Source organism: Rattus norvegicus, chromosome 15 (genome assembly GCF_036323735.1).
Source record: "Rattus norvegicus strain BN/NHsdMcwi chromosome 15, GRCr8, whole genome shotgun sequence".
Taxonomy (NCBI): domain Eukaryota; kingdom Metazoa; phylum Chordata; class Mammalia; order Rodentia; family Muridae; genus Rattus; species Rattus norvegicus.
Genome location: NC_086033.1, coordinates 25,661,513 through 25,686,509, shown reverse-complemented (window position 1 = coordinate 25,686,509; position 24,997 = coordinate 25,661,513). Strand labels below are relative to the sequence as shown.

At 39.7% G+C, this 24,997-nt stretch overlaps 1 protein-coding gene and 1 pseudogene across 1 annotated transcript; one reads left to right on the top strand and one right to left on the bottom strand.

Moving 5' to 3' along the window:
• The first annotated feature begins 15,294 nt into the window (after window positions 1-15,294).
• Window positions 15,295-16,224, top strand: Or4l1 (olfactory receptor family 4 subfamily L member 1). Its single transcript, NM_001000971.1, has one exon. The coding sequence runs from the start codon at window positions 15,295-15,297 to the stop codon at window positions 16,222-16,224; it is 930 nt and encodes a 309-aa protein (NP_001000971.1).
• Window positions 16,225-18,447: 2,223 nt separating this feature from the next.
• Rapgef5-ps1 (Rap guanine nucleotide exchange factor 5, pseudogene 1) lies at window positions 18,448-24,713 on the bottom strand (annotated as a pseudogene).
• Window positions 24,714-24,997: the final 284 nt, after the last annotated feature.

Genomic DNA, 24,997 nt, shown 5'->3' with positions numbered 1-24,997 from the left:
TCTTTCTTGATTGCTTCTATTTCCATTTTTAATTCCTTCAACTGTTTGATTGTGTTTTCCTGGAATTCTTTCAAGGATTTTTGCGATTCCTCTCTGTAGGCTTTTACTTGTTTATTTATGTTTTCCTGTGCTTCCCTAAGTGTGTTCAGGTCTTTCCTGAAGTCCTCCAGCATCATGATCAAATATGATTTTGAAAGTAGATCTTGCTTTTCTGGTGTGTTTGGATATTCCATGTTTGTTTTGGTGGGAGAATTGGGCTCCGATGATGGCATGTAGTCTTGGTTTCTGTTGCTTGGGTTCCTGCGCTTGCCTCTCGCCATCAGATTATCTCTAGTGTTACTTTGTTCTGCTATTTCTGACAGTGGCTAGACTGTCCTATAAGCCTGTGTGTCAGGAGTGCTGTATACCTGTTTTCCTCTCTTTCAGTCAGTTATGGGGACAGAGTGTTCTGCTTTCGGGCGTGTAGTTTTTCCTCTCTACAGGTCTTCAGCTGTTCCTGTGGGCCTGTGTCTTGAGTTCACCAGGCAGCTTTCTTGCAGCAGAAAATTTGGTCTTACCTGTGGTCCCGAGGCTCAGGTTTGCTCGTGGGGTGCTGTCCAGGGGCTCTCTGCAGCGGCAGCAACCAGGAAGACCTGTGCCGCCCCTTCCGGGAGCTTCAGTGCACCAGGGTTCCAGATGGTCTTTGGCTTTTTCCTCTGGCTTCCGAGATGTGTGTGCAGGGAGCAGTCTCTTCTGGTTTCCCAGGCCTGTCTGCCTCTCTGAAGGTTTAGCTCTCCCTCCCACGGGATTTGGGTGCAGAGAACTGTTTATCAGGTCTGTTTCCTTCAGGGTCCGGCGGTGTCTCCGGCAGGGGTCCTGCCGCTCCTGGGCCCTCCCCCACGGGAGCCCAGAGGCCTTATACAGTTTCCTCTTGGGCCAGGGATGTGGGCAGGGGTGAGCAGTGTTGGTGGTCTCTTCCGCTCTGCAGCCTCAGGAGTGCCCACCTGACCAGGCGGTTGGGTCTCTCTCTCACCGGGTCTGGGAGCAGAGAGCTGCTGCGGGCCGGGATCCGCGGGTGTGGGACTTCCGGTAAACACAGAACGTGCCCGGTTCTAGAGAAATTCTGCTTCCGTGTGTCCCAAGCTCACCAGGCAGCTTTCTTGCAGCAGAAAATTTGGTCTTACCTGTGGTCCCGAGGCTCAAGTTCGCTCGTGGGGTGCTGCCCAGGGGCTCTCTGCAGCGGCAGCAACCAGGAAGACCTGTGCCGCCCCTTCCGGGAGCTTCAGTGCACCAGGGTTCCAGATGGTCTTTGGCTTTTTCCTCTGGCGTCCGAGATGTGTGTGCAGGGAGCAGTCTCTTCTGGTTTCCCAGGCCTGTCTGCCTCTCTGAAGGTTTAGCTCTCCCTCCCACGGGATTTGGGTGCAGAGAACTGTTTATCCGGTCTGTTTCCTTCAGGGTCCGGCGGTGTCTGTGGCAGGGGTCCTGCTGCTCCTGGGCCCTCCCCCACGGGAGCCCAGAGGCCTTATACAGTTTCCTCTTGGGCCAGGGATGTGGGCAGGGGTGAGCAGTGTTGGTGGTCTCTTCCGCTCTGCAGCCTCAGGAGTGCCCACCTGACCTGGCGGTTGGGTCTCTCTCTCACCGGGTCTGGGAGCAGAGAGCTGCTGCGGGCCGGGCGTTTTCCAGCCTTTCACTCTGAGGTAGTGTCTGTCTTTGTCTCTGAGGTGTGTTTCCTGTAGGCAGCAGAATGCAGGGTCCTCGTTGTGTATCCAGTTTGTTAATCTATGTCTTTTTATTGGGGAGTTTAGGCCATTGATATTGAGAGATATTAAGGAATAGTGATTATTGTTTCCCTTTATATTCATATTTGGATGTGAGGTTATGTTTGTGTGCTTCATTCTCTTTGTTTTGTTGCCAAGACGATTAGTTTCTTGCTTCTTCTAGGGTATAGCTTGCCTCCTTATGTTGGGCTTTACCATTTATTATTTTTTGTAGTGCTGGATTTGTAGAAAGATATTGTGTAAATTTGGTTTTGTCATGGAACATCTTGGTTTCTCTATCAATGTTAATTGAGAGTTTTGCTGGATACAGTAACCTGGGCTGGCATTTGTGTTCTCTTAGGGTCTGTATGACATCAGTCCAGGATCTTCTGGCCTTCATAGTTTCTGGCGAGAAGTCTGGTGTGATTCTGATAGGTCTCCCTTTATATGTTACTTGACCTTTTTTCTTACTGCTTTTAATATTCTTTCTTTATTTTGTGAGTTTGGTGTTTTGACAATTATGTGACTGGAGGTGTTTCTTTTCTGGTCCACTTTATTTGGAGTTCTGTAGGCTTCTTGTATGTCTATGGGTATCTCTTTTTTTAGGTTAGGGAAGTTTTCTTCTATGATTTTGTTGAAGATATTTACTGGTCCTTTGAGCTGGCTGTCTTCATTCTCTTCTATGCCTATTATGCTTAGGTTTGATCTTCTCATTGAGTCCTGGATTTCCTGTATGTTTTGGACCAGTAGCTTTTTCCGCTTTACATTATCTTTGACAGTTGAGTCAATGATTTCCCTGGAATCTTCTGCTCCTGAGATTCTCTCTTCCATCTCTTGTATTCTGTTGGTGAAGCTTGTATCTACAGGTCCTTGTCTCTTCTTTTGGTTTTCTATATCCAGGGTTGTTTCCATGTGTTCTTTCTTGATTGCTTCTATTTCCATTTTTAATTCCTTCAACTGTTTGATTGTGTTTTCCTGGAATTCTTTCAGGGATTTTTGCGATTCCTCTCTGTAGGCTTCTACTTGTTTATTAATGTTTTCCTGTGTTTCCCTAAGTGTGTTCATGTCTTTCTTGAAGTCCTCCAGCATCATGATCAAATATGATTTTGAAAGTAGATCTTGCTTTTCTGGTGTGTTTGGATATTCCATGTTTGTTTTGGTGGTAGAATTGGGCTCCGATGATGGCATGTAGTCTTGGTTTCTGTTGCTTGGGTTCCTGCGCTTGCCTCTCGCCATCAGATTATCTCTAGTGTTACTTTGTTCTGCTATTTCTGACAGTGGCTAGACTGTCCTATAAGCCTGTGTGTCAGGAGTGCTGTAGACCTGTTTTCCTCTCTTTCAGTCAGTTATGGGGACAGAGTGTTCTGCTTTCGGGCGTGTAGTTTTTCCTCTCTACAGGTCTTCAGCTGTTCCTGTGGGCCTGTGTCTTGAGTTCACCAGGCAGCTTTCTTGCAGCAGAAAAGTACGTCTTACCTGTGGTCCTGAGGCTCAAGTTCGCTCGTAGGGTGCTGCCCAGGGGCTCTCTGCAGCGGCAGCAACCAGGAAGACCTGTGCCGCCCCTTCCGGGAGCTTCAGTGCACCAGGGTTCCAGATGGTCTTTGGCTTTTTCCTCTGGCGTCCGAGATGTGGGTGCAGGGAGCAGTCTCTTCTGGTTTCCCAGGCTTGTCTGCCTCTCTGAAGGTTTAGCTCTCCCTCCCACGGGATTTGGGTGCAGAGAACTGTTTATCCGGTCTGTTTCTTTCAGGTTCCGGTGGTGTCTCAGGCCGGTGTCCTGCCGCTCCTGGGCCCTCCCCCATGGGAGCCCAGAGGCCTTATACAGTTTCCTCTTGGGCCAGGGATGTGGGCAGAGGTGAGCAGTGTTGGTGGTCTCTTCCGCTCTGCAGCCTCAGGAGTGCCCACCTGACCAGGCGGTTGGGTCTCTCTCTCACCGGGTCTGGGAGCAGAGAGCTGCTGCGGGCCGGGATCCACGGGTGTGGGACTTCCAGTAAACACAGAACGTGCCCTGTCCTAGAGAAATTCTGCTTCCGTGTGTCCCAAGCTCACCAGGCAGCTTTCTTGCAGCAGAAAATTTGGTCTTACCTGTGGTCCAGAGGCTCAGGTTCGCTCGTGGGGTGCTGCCCAGGGGCTCTCGGCGGCAGCAACCAGGAAGACCTGTGCCGCCCCTTCCAGGAGCTTCAGTGCACCAGGGTTCCAGATGGTCTTTGGCTTTTTCCTCTGGCGTCCGAGATGTGTGTGCAGGGAGCAGTCTCTTCTGGTTTCCCAGGCTTGTCTGCCTCTCTGAATTTTAGCTCTCCCTCCCACGGGATTTGGGTGCAGAGAACTCTCTATTTCCATTTTTAATTCCTTCAACTGTTTGATTGTGTTTTCCTGGAATTCTTTCAGGGATTTTTGTGTCTCCTCTCTATGGGCTTCTACTTGTTTATTTATGTTTTCCTGGAATTCTTTCAGGGATTTTTGTGTCTCCTCTCTATGGCTTCTACTTTTTTATTTATGTTTTCCTGGAATTCTTTCAGGCATTTTTGCGATTCCTCTCTGTAGGCTTCTACTTGTTCTCTAAGGGAGTTCTTCACGTCTTTCTTGAAGTCCTCCAGCATCATGATCAAATATGATTTTGAAACTAGATCTTGCTTTTCTGGTGTGTTTGGATATTCCATGTTTGTTTTGATGGGAGAATTGGGCTCCGATGGTGCCATGTATTCTTGGTTTCTGTTGCTTGGGTTCCTGTGCTTGCCTCTCGCCATCAGATTATCTCTAGTGTTACTTTGTTCTGCTATTTCTGACAGTGGCTAGAGTGCCCTATAAGCCTGTGTGTCAGGCGTGCTGTAGACCTGTTTTCCTGTTTTCTTTCAGCCTGTTATGGGGACAGAGTGTTCTGTTTTCGGGCGTGTAGTTTTTCCTCTCTACAGGTCTTCAGCTGCTCCTGTGGGCCTGTGTCTTGAGTTCACCAGGCAGGTCACTTGCAGCAGAAAAGTTGTTCTTACCTGCGGTCCCGAGGCTCAAGTTCGCTTGCGGGGTGCTGCCCATGAGCTCTCTGCAGCGGCAGCAACCAGGAAGATCTGCGCAGCCGTTTCTGGGAGCTTCAGTGCACCAGGGTTCCAGATGGCGTTTGGTGTTTTCCTCTGGCGTCCAAGATGTGTGTGCAGAGTGCAGTCTCTTCTGGTTTCCCAGTCGTGTCTGCCTCTCTGAAGGTTTAGCTCTCCCTCCCACGGGATTTGGGTGCAGAGAACTGTTTATCCGGTCTGTTTCCTTCAGGTTCCGGTGGTGTCCAGGACACCACATCTTGTTTGGCAGATTCAATCAGAGTCAAAACTGAATAATCTTGTGATGGTCAAGTGTAATTTTTATGAACTGTCTGTGTTTTGCACAGACCATGAAAACCAATATTCTCGTGTCTTTCCAGTCCTTGAGAATAACAATAATTTCCTCAATTTCCCAAGATATGTAATATTGATTTTTGTTCATTATGTACACTGGCATTTCCAATGACTTCCAATTGGCCTTTCCAATCATAATAGCTTCTACTCCAAATGTTTGGGAACAACTTTATGAATTCTGACAATGTCTAAGAATATCTAACATAAATATAGTACCTTAGAATAAGAAGAGCTGTGTTTTCAGGATCAAATGACAAGTTCTTCCCAAGGCTCTGTCAAACATGTTCCTGGTTCAAGGTACTATGTTCCTTCTCCATGTATCAGAGACTCAGAGAAAGCCTTGGATCTACCTTGGATCTCAAGAGTTAGATTTGTAAATGTCTGTCCAATACTTCATTCAAGAGGATAAAAACCTGAAAACTGGCCCAAGTCTGGAACTCAGTTCATGGGCCCATATTCCCTTGTACCATGATCTAGTGAAGGTTTGCATTTTTTCTGAGAATTATTCTCTTTATACAGATCAATCAAAAGTTTAGTAGGCTTCTTATTTTATTTCATTCCTAAAAGCATGATAATTGATTTTCCAGTAGAAAAAATCCATAGGAGTCCTGCCACCATAGAAGTCACTTGGCCTGTGCTACCCATTACTAGTAGGACTACTGTGGACATTGTGCCACTTGTTGTGCCTTTAATGTTTCATACTCTACTTCACTGCCCTTACTCTGGCACAAATTAAACTTATGTTGTATTTACTTCATCAACTAAGTAACAGTAACCCCAACCCTAACTCTGAGACTAGAGCAACAATAAAGCTTTTTTAATGTGATGGTACCCCTTGAAAAAAAAACTTTTCTTGAACTATACTTTTAGTGAAAGAGATGTCTTCTGACCTTACAACAATACATTTTAAATCCACTCTGGCATTGAAATTTCTCTGAGTTTTAAAATCCCTTTATCAACAGTAAACCAAGAGTTATGAGGTATCTCCTGATCCTTTTCAGTATGTAATATTTTGACAAATGCTTCCACCAATCTACTAAATTAATGTTTGACAACTTAAGTGTGAAAGCTTCCATGTAAAATATAGACTCTTCACTCAGTGAACCTATACATATAGACTCATAGTGATTCAGTTTTATGTTCTTTCTACCATTATCCCACACCATTAAAATTCCCTTCCATCTCCCTCTTGGATCCTGCTTAGCCTTTAGTCTGGTTATAGGTCTAGAGGACATGAGGTACCTTAATATTGTCATGACTATCAGCTCCTTTAGGAAATGTCACTGTTCATTGGACAATAAGTGATCAATTCCATCAGGCAAACGCAGGGAGGGCAATACTGCAAAGTGTGTATGTGGAAGGACAACGCATCCTCTGCTAAGGATATTCTTTCTCCTCTTGTTCTTGTTTTTGTTTTTGTTCTTCTTCTTTTTCTTCTTGTTCTTGTTCTTTGTGATCTTCTTCTTATTATTATTATTATTATTAATTATTCATTAGATAAACTCTTGATAATCTGAGGGTTCAAGGTCTCAGTAGGGCCCTCCCAAACATTTCTATCCTAAACACCATGATACCATCATTTACCAATTCTCTCCCATACTTTAAACTTTAACACCATTTAGGATGACTAATTTAGCTGTCACCTTACATCTAAGAATAAACTAAAATCCAGAAATTGAGGGGGCATATCTCTGCAAGATTTTTGCTTAATTAGAAATAGTAAGATCCACTTCTAATCTGGAAATTTGAAGTGGGAAGACATGAATTTAATCCAGATCTTTGAGGTACAGAGATTCTTCTCTATTCTTTCTATGCCTTCTGCTGGAAATCTATATAAAGGAATGGGAAAGGGAAGCTTTTGTTCTTTGCCTGATTGCTCTTGCCTCATTAGAAAGTGCATTCTGTCACCAACATCAAAGATTATGTGTTTGTGTAGAAGAATGTTAATGGATCCATGCTTATCACCCTGTACAAAGCTTAAGTCCAAGTGGATCAAGGACCTCCACATCAAACCAGATACACTCAAACTAATAGAAGAAAAACTAGGGAAGCATCTGGAACACATGGTCACTGGAAAAAATTTCCTGAACAAAACACCAATGGCTTATGCTCTAAGATCAAGAATCGACAAATGGGATCTCATAAAACTGCAAAGCTTCTGTAAGGCAAAGGACACTGTGGTTAGGACAAAACGGCAACCAACAGATTGGGAAAAGATCTTTACAATCCTACAACAGATAGAGGCCTTATATCCAACATATACAAAGAACTCAAGAAGTTAGACCGCAGGGAGACAAATAACCCTATTAAAAAATGGGGTTCAGAGCTAAACAAAGAATTCACAGCTGAGGAATGCCGAATGTCTGAGAAACACCTAAAGAAATGTTCAACATCTTTAGTCATAAGGGAAATGCAAATCAAAACAACCCTGAGATTTCACCTCACACCAGTGAGAATGGCTAAGATCAAAAACTCAGGTGACAACAAATGCTGGCGAGGATGTGGAGAAAGAGGAACACTCCTCCATTGTTGGCGGGATTGCAGACTGGTACAACCATTCTGGAAATCAGTCTGGAGGTTCCTCAGAAAATTGGACATTGAACTGCCTGAGGATCCAGCTATACCTCTCTTGGGCATATACCCAAAAGATGCCTCAACATATAAAAGAGACACGTGCTCCACTATGTTCATCGCAGCCTTATTTATAATAGCCAGAACCTGGAAAGAACCCAGATGCCCTTCAACAGAGGAATGGATACAGAAAATGTGGTACATCTACACAATGGAATATTACTCAGCTATCGAAAACAATGACTTTATGAAATTCATAGGCAAATGTTTGGAACTGGAAATTATCATCCTGAGTGAGGTAACCCAATCACAGAAAAACACACATGGTATGCACTCATTGATAAATGGCTATTAGCCCAAATGTTTGAATTACCCTAGATGCATAGAACACATGAAACTCAAGACAGATGATCAAAATGTCAATGCTTCACTCCTTCTTTAAAAGGGGAACAAGAATACCCTTGGCAGGGAATAGAGAGGCAAAGATTAAAACAGAGACAGAAGGAACACCCATTCAGAGCCTGCCTCACACGTGGCCCATATATATACAGCCACCCAATTAGACAAGATGGATGAAGCAAAGAAGTGCAGGCAGACAGGAGCCGGATGTAGATCTCTCCTGAGAGACAAAGCCAGAATACAGCAAATACAGAGGCGAATGCCAGCAGCAAACCACTCAACTGAGAATAGGACCCCAGTTGAAGGAATCAGAGAAAATACTGGAAGAGCTTGAAGGGGCTCGAGACCCCTTATGAACAACAATGCCAAGCAACTAGAGCTTCCAGGTACTAAGCCACTACCTAAAGACTATACATGGACTGACCCTGGACTCTGATCTCATAGTAGCAATGAATATCCTAGTAAGATCACCAGTGGAAGGGGAAGCCCTTGGTCCTGCTAAGACTGAACCCCCAGTGACCTAGATTGTTGGGGGGAGGGTGGCAATGGGGGGAGGGTGGGGATGGGAACACCAATAAAGAAGGGGAGGGGGAGAGATTAGGGGGATGTTTGCCAGGAAACCGGGAAGGGGAATAACATTCGAAATGTAAATAAGAAATACTCAAGTTAATAAAAAAAAAAAAGATTATGTGTTTACAATCCAGAATGCATTTCTTAGCATGATAGATGAACTTGCCAAGTAAGGGCAAGCAAGCAAAAGAAAAAAAATGTGTCCTTCTTTCATATCTTTTTGCAAGAGCTGATATCAGGAATTATAGGTGAGATTTAGGGTGGATCATTTGATCATCTTTTGTTGTTGGTATCCTCTTTTACGGTCCATTCTACCTGTTGTTCTGCACACTTCTTGTGCTAAAAGCTTTTTCCATAGATTGTGATGTTTTTCTTCTATTATTTTAGTGAAGATATTTTCTATGTTTCTTGTATTCTCCTATGCCAATTATGCAAAATAGAATCTTTCATGGCGTCCCATATTCCATCATAATTTATAGTATATTGTTGACCTTAACTGAGTGATTGAATTCCTCTATCTTCTACATTGATGCTATATTTTAAACATGATCAATATTACTAGTGAGGCTTTCCAGTTAGCTCTTAGTTCGGTTTATTAAGATTTTCATTTCCTTTCCCCAAACATAATATTTTATTGATTATTTGGGAATTTTGTATAATGCACACAGATCACAATCATTTCTGATTCCTCCCAGGTCTACCCTCACACCCTTGCTCCTAGTTTGTCCCCCAAATCCCAAAGAACCAAGGCTTATTTGTGTTGCTATATACTCCTTGGAACTTGGTCAAACTCCCAGTGGCTACCTTCTTAAAGAAAACTGAGTCCTTTCCTAACAAAAGTTTTTAACCTTTAAAGTTTATAGCTTTCTGTTTTTATTTCTTCTTCTTCTTCTTCTTCTTCTTCTTCTTCTTCTTCTTCTTCTTCTTCTTCTTCTTCTTCTTCTTCTTCTTCTCCTTCTTCCTTCTCCTCCTCCTCCTCCTCCTCCTCCTCCTCCTCCTCTTCTTCTTGTTTTGTTTTTGGCAGAGGTGTTGTCACAGATGTTTTCAATTTCTCTAATTCTCAGCTATGAGTCTGCAAAACAAAAGTCCTTGCCCGCACCAGCTGGTAGCAGCATGGGTCAGGGACTTCCATAGGATTTTCAGTGGCAGCTTCGATCACAGATATCAACATGGTTGCTTGTGACATCACAGAATGAGCACTAATATGCCTTCTTGTGGCAGAAAGGACCATGAACCTTAACAGGACTTGCAGCAGCTGCATGGATCATGGGAAACAGCATGGCCTTCAGTAGTAGCACATACTATGGAAGTGAGATGACTGAGTTGACCAGACCCAGACTAACTCCAACACAGGCTGCAAACTGGCAGTTTGGGAAACTATGCCTAAGTTTCTGTTTCTCAGAATTGGGAAAGTCCAAAACAAGTCACTTCTCTCACACTCACCCAATCAATAGTGGCTGGGATTTGCCTTACCACCTGCCTTGAGCAAGCCTGAATAAGGAATAGTTAATCAGCAGTGGTTCCAAACCTCCCTCCAAATTCCCCAGAGCCTTAACCAATCATAAGAGCACCCAAAGCCCTGAAGATAGACCCAGCCAATCAAGGCAAAAAGGTAAAAGTCACACTCCTATCCTAACAAAAGTTAAACTGACTGCAAAGCACACACCTCTCTCTTTCATCCTTGATGGTATACCCTGTGTGCTGGATCTCTGCAGAATAAATTCTCTTTGATGCTGCATACTATTTGGGTCTGGGCTATAATTCTTTGGCGAATCACAGACCCTCACAGAAGTCTTTCAAGAAAACTTAATGCAGAAAATGAACCATTTTCCATTTTGGATATCTTATTGCTCAGTGAGGGTGATCATACAGTTGGGCAGCATGTCTGGGGGCAGGACCCACTTGAGACCCAAGCTGCAGTACACCAACCTGCCCTGGGTGCCAGCACCACTGACCATCAGGCTTGCAGCTCAAGGGCAGAGTCTTCTCTGCAGGTCAAGCAGGGGATGCAGTGGTAGTGACTCCGTGCTGTGGCACAGATGAAAGGTGGATCTCCAGAACTCAAAGATCAAAGTTAAAAAGTCAAAATGATTTAATTAAGAAAAAAAGGCAGATGCTAGCAGCCAACCAGTTAATTAAGACAGACGCACTGGCCATAATTGATTATAAAATGACAGGTGGTTATTCCAGAAATCACAAATACATATCTCTCTAAATGCACTAAGGAGGTTGTATCCACATATCTGTAAAATTATATACATAAGTAATAATTATTTTCTTTAAAAATAGGTCATGATTTTGCAATGTACTGAGAGGTATCTGTGGGGGGTGCAGATAAAATGGAAATGGAGAAAGGATGCAATTATGTTTAAATTAAAAAATAAAAAGAAGGATGTGCCTAGTTCCATAGCAACTTGAGATATGAGGTGGGAGTGTGGGGAGAGTCTGAGAGGTGGGGACTGGGGGATTGAATGGGGATGGGAGGGGGGCTTCCCGTTCTGAGGAGAAAGGGGCAGGGATTTACATGAGAGGGTGTTGGGAGGAGAGGATGGGCTGATATTAGATTGTAAAGTGAATAAATAAATGAATTTAATACAATAAAAATACTTATTTAAAAAATAAAAAAGGTTATTTAAAAGAAGTCTTTAAAGCCAGAAGGGTGTTCTAAGATATACTCCAAGTTGTGAAGGACATTGTCAAACCAGACACTATCCAGCAAAACTATTTAATAATATTAAGAAGAAATGAAATTTTCCAAGGTAAAAACATGAATGGAATACACAGCTATTAAACAGGCTCTCCAGAGGATATTAAACAGAATTTATCAATGTGAAGAGAATAATAAAAACAGTCAAGATATCACAGAGAACAAATAAATCATGCCAAAATAGTAAAACAAAATGACCTGAGAATGTACCACAAAATCAATAAAAGTGAGAGGAATAGACAGCTATTGATGAAAACTCTGGATAAATAGTGAGATTTTATGAGAAAATGGGCTCCATCATTTTTGTACCTGTGGAACCACATTGTATTAGATCATTTTCTGTTGTAGTGAAAAAATAACCTGGCCAAGGCAACTTATAGAAAAAGGAGAGCTGATTAGGGAAAAGAACTTCAGAAGGATAAGAGCCCATCATCAAGGGAAGGCATGATAGGAAGCAGAAAACATTGTGTCTGAGTAAGAATCTAAGAGATGACAGTTTCAAAGGTATGTATGAAACAGAGTGAATTGGGTGTAGCTCAAGGCTTTATTACCTCAAAGCCCTGTAATGTACTTTCTTCAGCAAAGCAGTACCTCCTAAAACCCCTGCCCAAAGTGTCCTACCTGACAATACAGAATGTCCTTACCTCTATTGATTTGTTAGCGTGTAGAAATTAACTTTTCTTCTACCAGTTTCAAATTGTGTGGTCTTTTATTGAGGTTACTGATCTGGTTTGGGATGACATGAATAGAGTAAGGGATAATAGGAGAAGCCCTTGGTCCTGTGAAGCCTCGTTTCCTCAGTGTAAGGGAATGCTGAGGTGTTGAGGTGGGAGTGGGTGGGTGGGAGTGGGAGCATCTTCATAGAAGCAGTGGGAGGGGAGATGGCAGAGAGGTAAAGGGAATAACATTTGAAATGTAAGTCTATAAACTATCCAATAAAATCATAAAATAATAAAAAATAATTTAAGAGAGTATAGTTTTACTCTTAAACATGTACACATGTACACTATCTGTTAAACATAATGTTTTCCTCCAATGTTTGGGGTTTTGGGAGCCTCTTCATAAAGAAATAAATGGCTATAAATCCATGAACTCTAGTCTGCATCTTCTATTATTTTCCACTGATCTGTGTGTCTGTTTTTGTGACAGTACCATACTGTTTCCATTAGTATAGCTCTATACTATAACTTGGAAATGAGTAGCATACTTGTTTTTGCAAATATCCTACTTCCTGTGTGTTCTACAAGTTAATTTGTATATAAATCATATGTTGAAGATATACCCAAAATTGTTCATTAATTATTCTCTGAAAATAGCCACAAAACTGAAACTAACAAGAATGATTTGAATTAATGTGATAAAAGATAATTTCCTTTCAATAAAATCTTTCTAAACTTCTTATGTCACCACCAGTACAACAAGAATTTCATGGCTGCTCTAGTCAAGGTACCATCGAGGCAGGAACACACTTCATTACATAGCCAAGAATTAAATGCAAGCATCTCTCTTGGTTATGCCAAAGTAGACAATAGTTTCATCTTTTTAACAACTCCCACTGGGGTTTAGATTCCCTGTACTCTAAAAAAAACTTTCTCCAGTAATTGGTCCACATCTTTAAAGGAAGGGAAAGATATTCTTTAGAATGGCATACAGGCCAGTAAAGCAAACAAAAGGCCTATTTTAAATTTTAAATACTACTTTGAATATTACGATTCCCATACTGTATGTTAGGAAAGGTAAGTTAAAGTATTATAGCGAACAAATTCATTAAATTTATTATGCTGAAGACGGTATTTTATTAAATTGTGTTAGCAAAAGGGAGGTTTTGGCCTTTGAGGCATCAAATCCTCCAGCTGAGCTGATTTCACTGCACAGGAATCCAGAATTAACAATTCCGGTAAACGGGCAAGAAAATATACTCTCAAGATGATGCTGCAGAAAAAAAGGTCATTGGATAGTCAATGACTAATTACAATGAGTCTAAGAAATGTAAGAAAGGCTATATGATCATCCAGAAAGCTCATACTACAAAAGTTCTAGTGTCCTATAACATTTTACAGACTAGGAACTACTTTTTTCCAGTATCAAAGCACTTGAAAGACTATATAAATATATGCGTTTATTCAGAGTTTGAAAAGTAACTGGAAGGTCACTTCGTGATCTAAATTAGATACTTAGCCTCTGTAAAAATAATTCTTGGACCATAAATGAAAACAGGTGACCACTAGGTAAAGGGAAGAGATGTAAGATGTTTTCAATTCAAATCAAAATATAAATAATTTAAGAATTTTATCATGAGTCTTCTTTATAGAAGGAAAAGCAAAATAAACAAGATGGAAAATATATATCCCAATAAACATCTGTAATAAATTTCAAAATGGATCATATTTGATCTATAATATGCTATTGCTGTCTCAGAGGGAAATGTATTAGAATTCAAGCAACTGGATCATACTATAAAGATGTACTTAGCGCATTTCATTTCCTATATTTTCATATATTCATATCACAACCTTTCTTGATTATTGGCCTTAAAGTTTATTTCACTTTTGAAGGTCTCACATAGAATTGATCTTGAATCTGTTTTGCATAAGTCCTACACAATGTTAAAGGTTTTCTCACACAGCTTGTCGTCCTTATAATAATATATTTCTAGATTATGATGCCTTTGTATAACAGACATTGGTTACATAGGAAAAACAGTTGTAGTTAATTGTATCTTTAAGTTATCTCTTTGTTGTTGCATCATATATTCTAAGGAATTCATATGAGACACATGAGTTCAAAGAATGTTTAACTATTTGATTATGAATATATATCCTTTCCATTTTGTAGGCATATGGTATGTTGGTATAAACCCAGATGCTGGTACCAGATTGACTTGTTTTAAGCAGTAACATTCATTCTTGATAGCTAGATAATTGTTAAAAAGTCAATAGATACTACATCATAGCTTTTTTATATACACATGCTAACAATATTCTTTTATCTTGTGTTCGCTATGAGAATTAAACACCTTTATCATACATTAAAGAATTCAGAGTGAAGCCTAGCACTTAATAATATCTTTACTGTAATTGATTATTTTCATTACTCCAGAAACTTTGAATGTTATGTAAAAAGCCCAGTTAAGATAGTAAACTGGGCTTAAAGATTATAACACAAGCAAAACTTATAGGTAAAAATTGAGACACCATGCCATTTGCTATTAAATCAGCAAATGTAAGCATGCATTTATCACAACAGCCCTTCTTTTGAATCTGCAATTTGGCATTTGAGGACACAGGCTCAAAAACATTTGAGACTGAGTCCATGTTTCTTGAAGTTTTTAGAATACATCACAAAGCAAAAGATTTTAAAAAAAGATTTAAAAGAAAAAATATTCAATGACTATGTAGATTGCCTTCTGCGTTTAAATTAATTTCTATCTTGTGTTTGTTTTAAAAATCACTAGATAATCTTTGATAATATCTTCATAAATACATAGCAATGAATTTACCATTATGATTCTATATTACTCATTTATTTGAATAACATAACTGCAAGGAATCTAAGGAACAGAAGACAATAATAAATTAGAAGCAAAATAGTTATTTCCATTTAATCTTTATCTTTATTTCTATGTGAAAAGATTAATGAAAAAAGGACCTGCCAAAATATATTATTTGATAAGATAAAATAATATAAATAGAATTTTTACCTTTCAAATGTCTTCTATATCACATAACCTTAAGAATATTGTTTAAAGTGATGTGATGCTTAAAATTTCAAGCTATGATCTGATACATTGATATGTTAAACATTGCATGCTTTCAAATCGTTGGTTAACACTATCCACAAATAATAAAAATACAATCATACTGATACTAACTGTAGCTGGCTTTGGTTTTTCACTTCTGTATTTAAAGAACTTTGAGAACCTTTCTGAGTTGAATAAATGGATTATAAAAATGGATCCGCTGTGACAGAATTTATTTTAGTGGGATTTTCTGGAGATTGGCAACTTCAGACTTTCTTCTTTGTGACATTTACTTTGATCTATGGCACTACTGTGGTGGGCAACATCCTTATTATAGTCACAGTGGCAGCTACTTCTACCCTTCATTCTCCCATGTACTTTCTTCTTGGAAACCTCTCCTTCCTGGACATGTGTCTTTCCACTGTCACGACGCCCAAGATGATAACAGACTTACTGGCAGCACGTAAGAGCATCTCTTTTCAGGGCTGCATGGCCCAGATGTTCTTCATGCATTTCTTCGGGGGTGCTGAAATGACTCTTTTGATAGTCATGGCCTTTGACAGATATGTGGCCATATGCAAACCATTGCACTACAGGATAATCATGAGTCACAGGTTGCTGAACAGGTGTATTATTCTTTCCTGGACAATTGGTTTCATACACACCATGAGCCAGATGGCACTCACAGTGAATTTGCCTTTCTGTGGACACAATATTATAAATAATATATTTTGTGATCTTCCCCTGGTAATCAAGCTTGCTTGTATTGAAACATACACTCTAGAGTTATTTGTGATTGCTGACAGTGGGCTGCTCTCATTCATCTGTTTCATTCTCTTGCTTGTTTCATACACTGTCATTCTGGTCATTGTAAAGCACAAATCACCTGGCAGTCTTTCCAAGGCTCTGTCCACCTTGTCTGCCCACATAATTGTGGTCACTCTGTTCTTTGGACCCTGTATCTTTATCTATGCCTGGCCGTTCGGAAGTTTTGCAAGCAATACAACTCTTGCTGTATTTTACACCGTTATTACTCCCTTACTGAATCCTATTATTTATACACTGAGAAATCGGGAAATGAAGAAAGCCATGAGAAAATTATGGATCCAACATGTTAGCTGCACATAGAACTTATGGATTGAACACTTCATAATTACCGCAGCCTTTGAATATCATGGCTAGATAAACTAAAGACTAAGGGTAATGTGTTGCTTTACTTTTATGTTTGAACTATGCATTAATAAAGAGAAACTAGTACTAATCTATTACTGTTACATTAGTAGTAAAGGTTTAATATTTTCTTCATTTTTATTTAGAATGTTTTCCAATAATAAATATTTCTGCATGTTTTAATTGTCATATCTAAGAAAAACTTTCATTGAACCAAAGAACATAACACAAGCTATAGTGGCCAACATATAAATCCTGGGATGATATATGGCCTTGGAGGAATATATAATACACATAATAATTATATAATAATATATATTTATATAAACAATAGTATATTATATAAATATGCATAGTATAAATAAAATTTACATATAATTAATATGTATTGATATATAATAATTGTAAAATATTACGTATATTCCTCAAAGACCATATATATAGATTCATCTAACACACAGTTCTGATGATGTTAGGCTAGTAGCAGGCAAGGTAGCAAGAACCATTGGTCCTCCAGACTCTGGGTGGCAGTGGCCAGCTCCAAAAGGACCCAGTAGCTTCTTGGAAGACGAGGCCTTCTAGAGTATCAAATGTACAGACTTAGCTTGGAACATGGTCAGAAATTTCAGAAAAAGAAGCCTTCCCTCCTTGAACTCTGATTAAAACTCAATGACCCAGCTCTTTCATAAACAAACAACTCTGACTACAGATGAACTCTGGACAATTTTTAAGGTATGTGTTTCCCAAGGAAGTGACCCACTGCTAGCTTGATGAACTAGATCAGGGCTATGAATATGTTCTTCTATAATTTCATTCATTCAAGACCCTATTACCTACCCGAACAGTAGATCAAAATGTACAATATGGATTATGTGATCATCTTATGGTGTTTCTGTCTCAGACCAAATAGAAGTGCATGACTCTATACAAATGTAACACTTAAAATACTGCAGCAGAAAGGAATTCTACCTCTGCTGATCTCTTGGGTATTTTCACTTAAGCACCTCACTGTAAGAACAAGTCAAAAGAAATATGAGGAGAGGTGGATCTATACTCCCAATCTTTCTCTGGCACCAAAGTTCCTTCATTGCCAGGGCCTATCACTCTAGTTGAGTGAGACTAGAACTTTTGTTTATTTGAGTGTATAATCATTAGGTTCTTTTCTTGCCTATGCTGTGCCTTTATGGAAACGGGCACGTTTCCTTGACTCGTGTGTTATTATTACCCACAGTCTGGCTCCAGTAAGAACTGGAAGGCAGATGAAGGAGCAGAGATGCAGGTTAACCAATGGAGCACAAGGAGGCTTTTGGAAGGAAGCAAACTCGATGTGCCAAAAGTGGCCATTCCTCCACCATTTCAGGTTCTGATATCAATGGGAGGACTAGGGTCCTTCCTAGTACTGTAGCAGATGCTACATAGAAAAACAGCCAAGTAACTATTTTATATGAAAGCAAATACTTTTCTGGATATCTAGAATGGGTTTCTTTACTTCCCAGCCCCAGAACTGACTTCCTTGTTTCAACTTCACCTGATTCTTAACCATGGCAATTGGTGAGAGGGGAGATGAAAGAGAAATGTCTGAGCCCCATCCTAGGGGAAAATCTGGGAACCACACTGGATCCTTATTAATGAGGGATTTTCTACAGCAAGCAATATATTCAAGAAACCCATGTTGAACAGGGACAGTCTCCACACTTTAAGGGGACCTGGACATCAATTATTACTGTTTCTTCTATGACAAGATAAAGGAACTTCATCCTGTGGTTTCTTTGGAATACAATAAAGCTACTCACAAATTCTTATGCTGTTAAGTCTAGAACAAGGGGAAGATGGATACACTCGATTCTAAATTGCCCAGTCAGTACCCTTAAGTATAAATGGAAAACAACACAAGAGCAGTGTATCTAATTTATCTTGAAGAAATATATCAGTTTTAAGGTTCCCATTAATGTGGGAAAACAAATCACAGATTGTCTTTAAAAAGATAATCTTAATGCAGAAGAGGAGTTTAATGCACATGTAGAGCTAACTCATCCACGTTAGCCACCCACACTGCCTTCTTAGTTTTGAGCTTCTAAACTAATGCCACAGTATGTACCCAGGATGATGAAAATTAGAGTGGGAGAAAAGAAAGCAGCCTGTTGGAGAACACACAAAAGAAGGTGGACCCAATGAAAATAACTAGAATGAAGATGTCAGCCTGCCAGTTGACTCCACATTCCTGGTATTGTTGGAATGGAGAATAATGGTCTCCGTGATGGGTGTCAGGGGTATAATGAAGAGTAGAAAGAAGATGGTTACTTGGATGGTGTAAGTAAGCAAGACAGCTAGTAGGACCATAATGATAGGAAAGATGAAATCTCCTAGAGCCATATGCTTGAATCCAAATCTACCGGACTATAAAATAAAAAGAGACAGACAGGGCTCTAAAGCTGGTGAGAGGCAAGAGTTTCTGTTTCAGAGTGGAAGGGTAATACAGGCATGCATCACAGCCCAGTGGGCAGTGGAAAACTCTAATGAAACAATATCCTGGAATTCTAAGATCCAATCTTTCAGGGTTCTGTCATCATTCTTGTGTGGTCAGTGCCTTTGGAAAAATCATGGCAAGTGTTGAAGTCCATGTAGTGCCAGAATGGCCACAGCACAACCCACTGATAGTCTGGGATCCAGGACACCCTAGGAAAAGTGGCCAGAAGCCCCAGGGTAGGTGAAGCACTGAGGGTCCAGGGCCTCAGCACCAGATATAGGAAATACAATCCTGTCTCCAAGATTTTGGAGAAACTTGTCTATATCATGGCCAATCATTTCCTAGACGATCCTTGTCCTATATTTTAGCTCTCTCTCCATCTTAAATGGTAGTTTCCTCCCAAAGGCCAGCAAAGGAGATAAGGAAGTTACAAATGGCTAAAATCAATTCTAAAAGTGATTGCCGTAGTACTAAGATATCTCAGGCAGTGGAGGTAATTCTGTATCCCTAGATAGGGTCAGTAGGAAAACTGAGCACAACTGCAAGCAGGCCATACACATGATCAAGGTTCTGGCAGATAACTAGTCACCTGAGAAAGACCCAACTCTAGACCTCAGCCCCATGTCACAGATCATCCACCCTCCTTAGCCTTTGACAGATTGTAGTCCACTGATGCTGTCTTCTTATATGTCAATCTCGTGACTTCATTTTTAGTTAAAATACAGTTATACAATTTTCCTCTTCCCATTCCTTACTGTAGTCTCTCTTATGTGTCCCACCTCTCAAAGCTTCATATATATATATATATATATATATATATATATATATATATATATATATATTAACATCTCCAAGGAAGATAATAAGATTTTCAAGAAAAATCAACATGAAATTATTTAGCATTCTCCCTTTCGACATTCATTGTACATTTATTGGTGAAGTGATGATTATAATAGGATGCATGGATATTCTTAGCACCAATTTCAATAAATATGATAAGTCACATTCATAAATATAAATGAATTTTAGTTAGGCCCATGAATAAATTATGATTGATATAAGATTTATAAAGGGCAAAATGTAATTCTGATATCTTGAACCAAGGAGGCACAAACCAAGTCAGTAAATTTGAAAGTGCACTGAGTAAATACTGAAAAGGAAATATAGAGGAGAAAGTCAATGATATCCAGCTGAATCATATTATGAATGTACATATTCCACACATAATAAAGATGAAATGAAAATATGGGCCTTTATGTTAGGCAAATTATTAAGCAATTATATTTTAATGGTTTTATAGCAAACTAGTACAAAATAAATAGGAACTAATGATGATTAAACATCCAACAATCCTGAATAGTTACTGCTAGTACCTCAGCATAGTTTTTCAATTTCTAAAAGGTACTGAACTTTCACTAATCCCTCTGTCTCTGGAACATGACTGTTTGCTAGTGGGACTCAGGAGTATTTTTGTACTACATAAAACAAGTGAGGAAAAACATAAAAATAAACAGGAGAGAGAAAAACTATCCCAGTGGACTCTGTAGTAATAACATATGATGGTGAACAATGTGAAGAAACGCATTAGCGGGAACATCATTTAATTACATGATGGGGATTGTTTACCCATCCTCCAAAAGCAATGGATATACTAGCAGCACAAATTAAAACTCGCGAGTTATTTTTAAAGCAAAAAATGAGAACAGAAAGAGGGAAAAGCCTAAGAGGGGGAAGATGGAATTGAGAGTTAGGTGGAGATGTGGGGCGAACTATTGTCAACACATATTGTAGGCCTGTCTAACATGCCCAACAAGGTATTTGACAAAAGTGTTTTCTTTAAAGGTTGAGTCACAGTTTCTTTGTTCATGCCCAAGCCAACATCTATTCTATAACAGTTACCAGAAACTATATAGAAGGTCCATGTGGTGTTTCTGAACCCTACATAAGGAAGAAGCTCCACAACAAAATGTCTAAACTCACCATTCTAAGCAAATGTTGGGTAATTGTTGTTTGACTTTCTTAGTGAAATACAGCAAATATGAGTAAGAATATTTTTATATCAACAAAAATCTTTATGGGAAAAAACGAGAATACCGATAAATTAAAGGACACATATGATAATGAACAGGAAAGAAATAAAATTGATTAAGAGATATTTTTCACAATTAACTATTCTAAATTGCATCACTGAGAAGAGGGCATTTCTACAAACGAATTCCTATCAAAACTAAAAAGGGAAATAAATTTCTAATTAGATTAATAAGAAAAATATAAACCAAGAACTGCAAACCTGGGAAGCAGACCAGCTGTGGCCCAATGTCAGGCCCATGGGAATTTAAAAAATTCCACAACTCATGGGGGTAGAGTCTGTCTCAATTGGCACAGGGAATTGCACTATTCATAGTAGAAGCAGCAGACCTAAGATGAGGACAATAACTGAACGAGAAGAAGCCCACACATTCGAAGTTCCACAACTCATAGCAAATGCTGTAGACCCAAGGTTCTAATGGTGTCTAATCTAAAGTAAAGCTCACACAGACCAAGCATGTTCCATAAATTAGTGCTAGAAGCTGTGGAACAAAGGCACAAACTCAGGTTGTTTGGCAGTAGGATTCATAAGCGCTAGCAGTTCCACAACTCATGGCACTAGAAGCCATAGATTTATGTGAGGACCTGATCTGTCACAGGCTCATGGGGGATACCACAATACATGGCACAAGATGCACATTCAAGCGAGAGACCAGAGAAGGACCAGCATAAATATATGAAAGTAAATCTTTAAAAACAGGAAAATATAAATATAAACAAAGAAAAGAAACTTCCCATGACATGTTATATTTAAAACACTGAAGCAGTGACAAAATAAAGAGCATTCAAGTTGCAAGAGAGAAGGGTAAGGTTGCTCATGAAGACAATCCCAGCAGAACAATACCTGATTATCTGATAGAAACATCTGAAGCCAGAAGGTCCTGGAAGGATATATTTCATTTTGTGAGTGACCACACATACTAAATCCCAATCCCAATACAAAAGCAACAACAACAACAACAAAAAAAAAACTATTAAAACTGAAGAAGTGAAAACTCCTTATGGTAAAGGTAGACAAAAGATTATAGATATTTGTGAAAACTAAACCAGCCAGCTCTACAGAGGATGCTAGAAGGAGTAGTTTGACCCAAACAGAAAGATAAACAAACTAAAACCACAACAGGGTGTAAATAATAGTTCCAGGTTCATGAATCAAATGGATTCTAAGAAAACACAAAGTTATGTGAACTCTTATACATTTTCTATAACTGAATACTATTAATGGTTACAACTCTGCAAGAAAATCACAAAGTAGCAATTGAATATACGTACATGATAAATATGTTGCTACCTCCAAGAAAAACAGAGCACTACCAAAGGCAGACACAACATTAAGGGGAAAGATGAGTAAAAGGTGTTCCAAGTAAGCAAATGAAGCTAAGAAATACCAAGCACTTCTTATTTTGATATCAAACAGACTTCAAAACAAAAATAATGAGAAGGCAATTTCACATTCCTAAATAGAATAATCTCTCAAGAAGACATCGCAACTCCAAACAAAGCAAAACAAAACAAAACAAAACATAACGTAACTTATTTCACAAAACAAATACCACTAGCTGTGGAATCAGAAATTAATCCCAATAGAGTAAAATAGTAGATGGCACCAAACCCTACTCACACTGTACTGAAAAGTTTTATGTCCATTTGACACAAACTAAAGTCATCTGAAAGGAGGGAATGTCAATAAAAAAAAATGCCTACATAAAATGGGGCTATAGGCAAGCCTGTAGAGCATTTTCTTCTTCTTTCTTCTTCTTCTTCTTCTTCTTCTTCTTCTTCTTCTTCTTCTTCTTCTTCTTCTTCTTCTTCTTCTTCTTCTTCTTCTTCTTCTTCTTCTTCTTTTGTTATCTTTATTAACTTGGGTATTTCTTATTTACATTTCGAGTGTTATTCCGTTTCCCTGTTTCCGGGCCAGCATACCCCTAACCCCTCCTCCTCCCCTTCTATATGGGCGTTCCCCTCCCCATCCTCCCTCCATTACCGCCCTCCCCCGAACAATCACGTTCACTGGGGTTTCAGCCTTGGCAGGACCAAGGGCTTCCCCTTCCACTGGTGCTCTTACTAGGCTATTCATTGCTACCTATGAGGTCAGAGCCCAGGGTCAGTCCATGTATATAGTCTTTGGGTAGTGGCTTAGTCCCTGGAAGATCTGGTTGCTTGGCATTGTTGTACATATGGGATCTCGAGCCTCTTCAATCTCTTTCAGTCCTTTCTAAGATTCCTTCAACGGGGGTCCCGTTCTCAGTTCAGTGGTTTGCTGCTGGCATTCGCCTCTGTATTTGCCGTATTCTGGCTGTGTCTCTCAGGAGAGATCTAGCATTTTCTTAATTTGTGATTGTTGAAGGTGGGCCCAGCTCCTTGTGGGTGGTGCCATCCCTGGCTCATGGTCCTGGGTTCCATAAAAAAGCAGACTGAGGAAATCATGAGGAAGAAGACAGCTATCACAACCCTCCTAAGGTCTCTGCATCAGCTCATACCTCCAGGGTCCTCTCCTCTTTCTGTTTCTGTCCTGTATTCCTTCAATAATGAACTGCAATATAGAAGTGTAAGCCAAATAATTCTTTTCCTCCCCAACTTGTTTTTATCATGGTGCTTCAGTGCACAGTAGAAATCCTAATTAAATACTAATAGACAGCTTAAGCAAATAAAACTTTGTCAGAGAAAATCCTGGATTCAAATGATGATTATAAATTCCATAGGGCTAATGTACATCTAGGGAACAGCCATGAAACATGAAAAGATACAGGCTCTTCTCTGCAACCATAAAACTTTCTACACACATAGTAGGGCTCAACACAAGTTTGAACATATACAGCAAAAATGAAATAGCATCCTATCTTATCACAATGGTTAGATGCCAGCAACCATAGAATTTACAGAAAGATGGCACAATTTACTGAAATCTGTAGGAAACAGGAAGGAAACCCCAAAATGAACATTTATAGTACTAAGCTTCTCTAGCAGACATTTGAGAGACGACAAATATGTAAATAATGATATATCTGTCTTATCCTTAACATAGTCTTATATTTTGAAAAGCAGATTTAAAAAGCACTTGAAAAATAGAAGATAAGTTAATGGTTACTTGTGTAAGTTTTAACCTTACATTGCTTGGCCATTTTTACATATAAATTATTGGTTGATAAATACACAGCACAGTCATAGACATAGAGGCAGAAGGCATGAACTATGAAAAAAATCACTGTCAATGGCAGTCTGGTAATTCAACAAATGTTTCATAATAATGTTGGAAAACTACAAGGTGTAGTCCCTGGGAAGTTAGGTAGATGCCCGGACTGTGGGCTTTCTGTAATCGTTATCCCAACATGACAACATCACAGCAGTCCTAAGCAATGAGACATCCAAAGGCAAGAGTCCTTGCTTCTGGCCATTAATTTCATCCTGGTATTTAATTACAGTGTAATACAAATATGAATAGTCTGTGCAAATAAATATTACTCTCCTAAAAATGCTTAGTATATGAAGCTTTGCTTTATTATGTAGTTCATTTCTTGTGATCTTTTGGCAATTTTTAAAATGTGTTTTCTCTAGAGCAAAACTGGCCCACTTAGCAATGAGTGGGCTGAAATTTCAAGGACATGTCTTTGAAGTTGAGAAGAAATTCTACAGTGGACAGCTACAGTGGTCCTTGTCTTCTAAACTTAATGATTGTGCCCAATTCTGATAAGTTTGTGTGGGTTGTACCATTTGGTTCAGGCATGTGTTTTGTGTGCAAAACCACAGGGCTGGAGCTTAGACAGCCACAAGAGCTCTGAGATAAGAAGTCTACACAAGCAGCATGTATCCATACCCCACTTCCTCACTCAGAGGACTGCCCAACTATGAAATACCTCCCTACAAACAAGGAGCAGTCACACTTTATTCTCATGCCTCTAAATTCAAAGTATGTGTCACACTGCTCGCGTGTAGATATTGGAGTAGGTAAAGGTATTTATTCTCAATGCAATTACGGATACTAGAATAGGTAGAGTGTGGGTTACACCATGTGCTACGGTAACCATTCAGCAAGTTCACACTTGGAGGCTGTGGAGCATGTGCAAATGGGTGTGTAAATCCATTGAAATATTTACAAAGTTTGTGACTTTCCCTTGATGGAACTTGCAAGCAAAACTGCTTTGCAGGGACAGAATCCAAAGACCCACAGGACCCCTC

Coding starts and splice junctions, on each gene's coding strand:
- Or4l1 (NM_001000971.1), top strand. CDS start 15,295: ATGGATTATAAAAATGGATCCGCTGTGACAGAATTTATTTTAGTGGGA.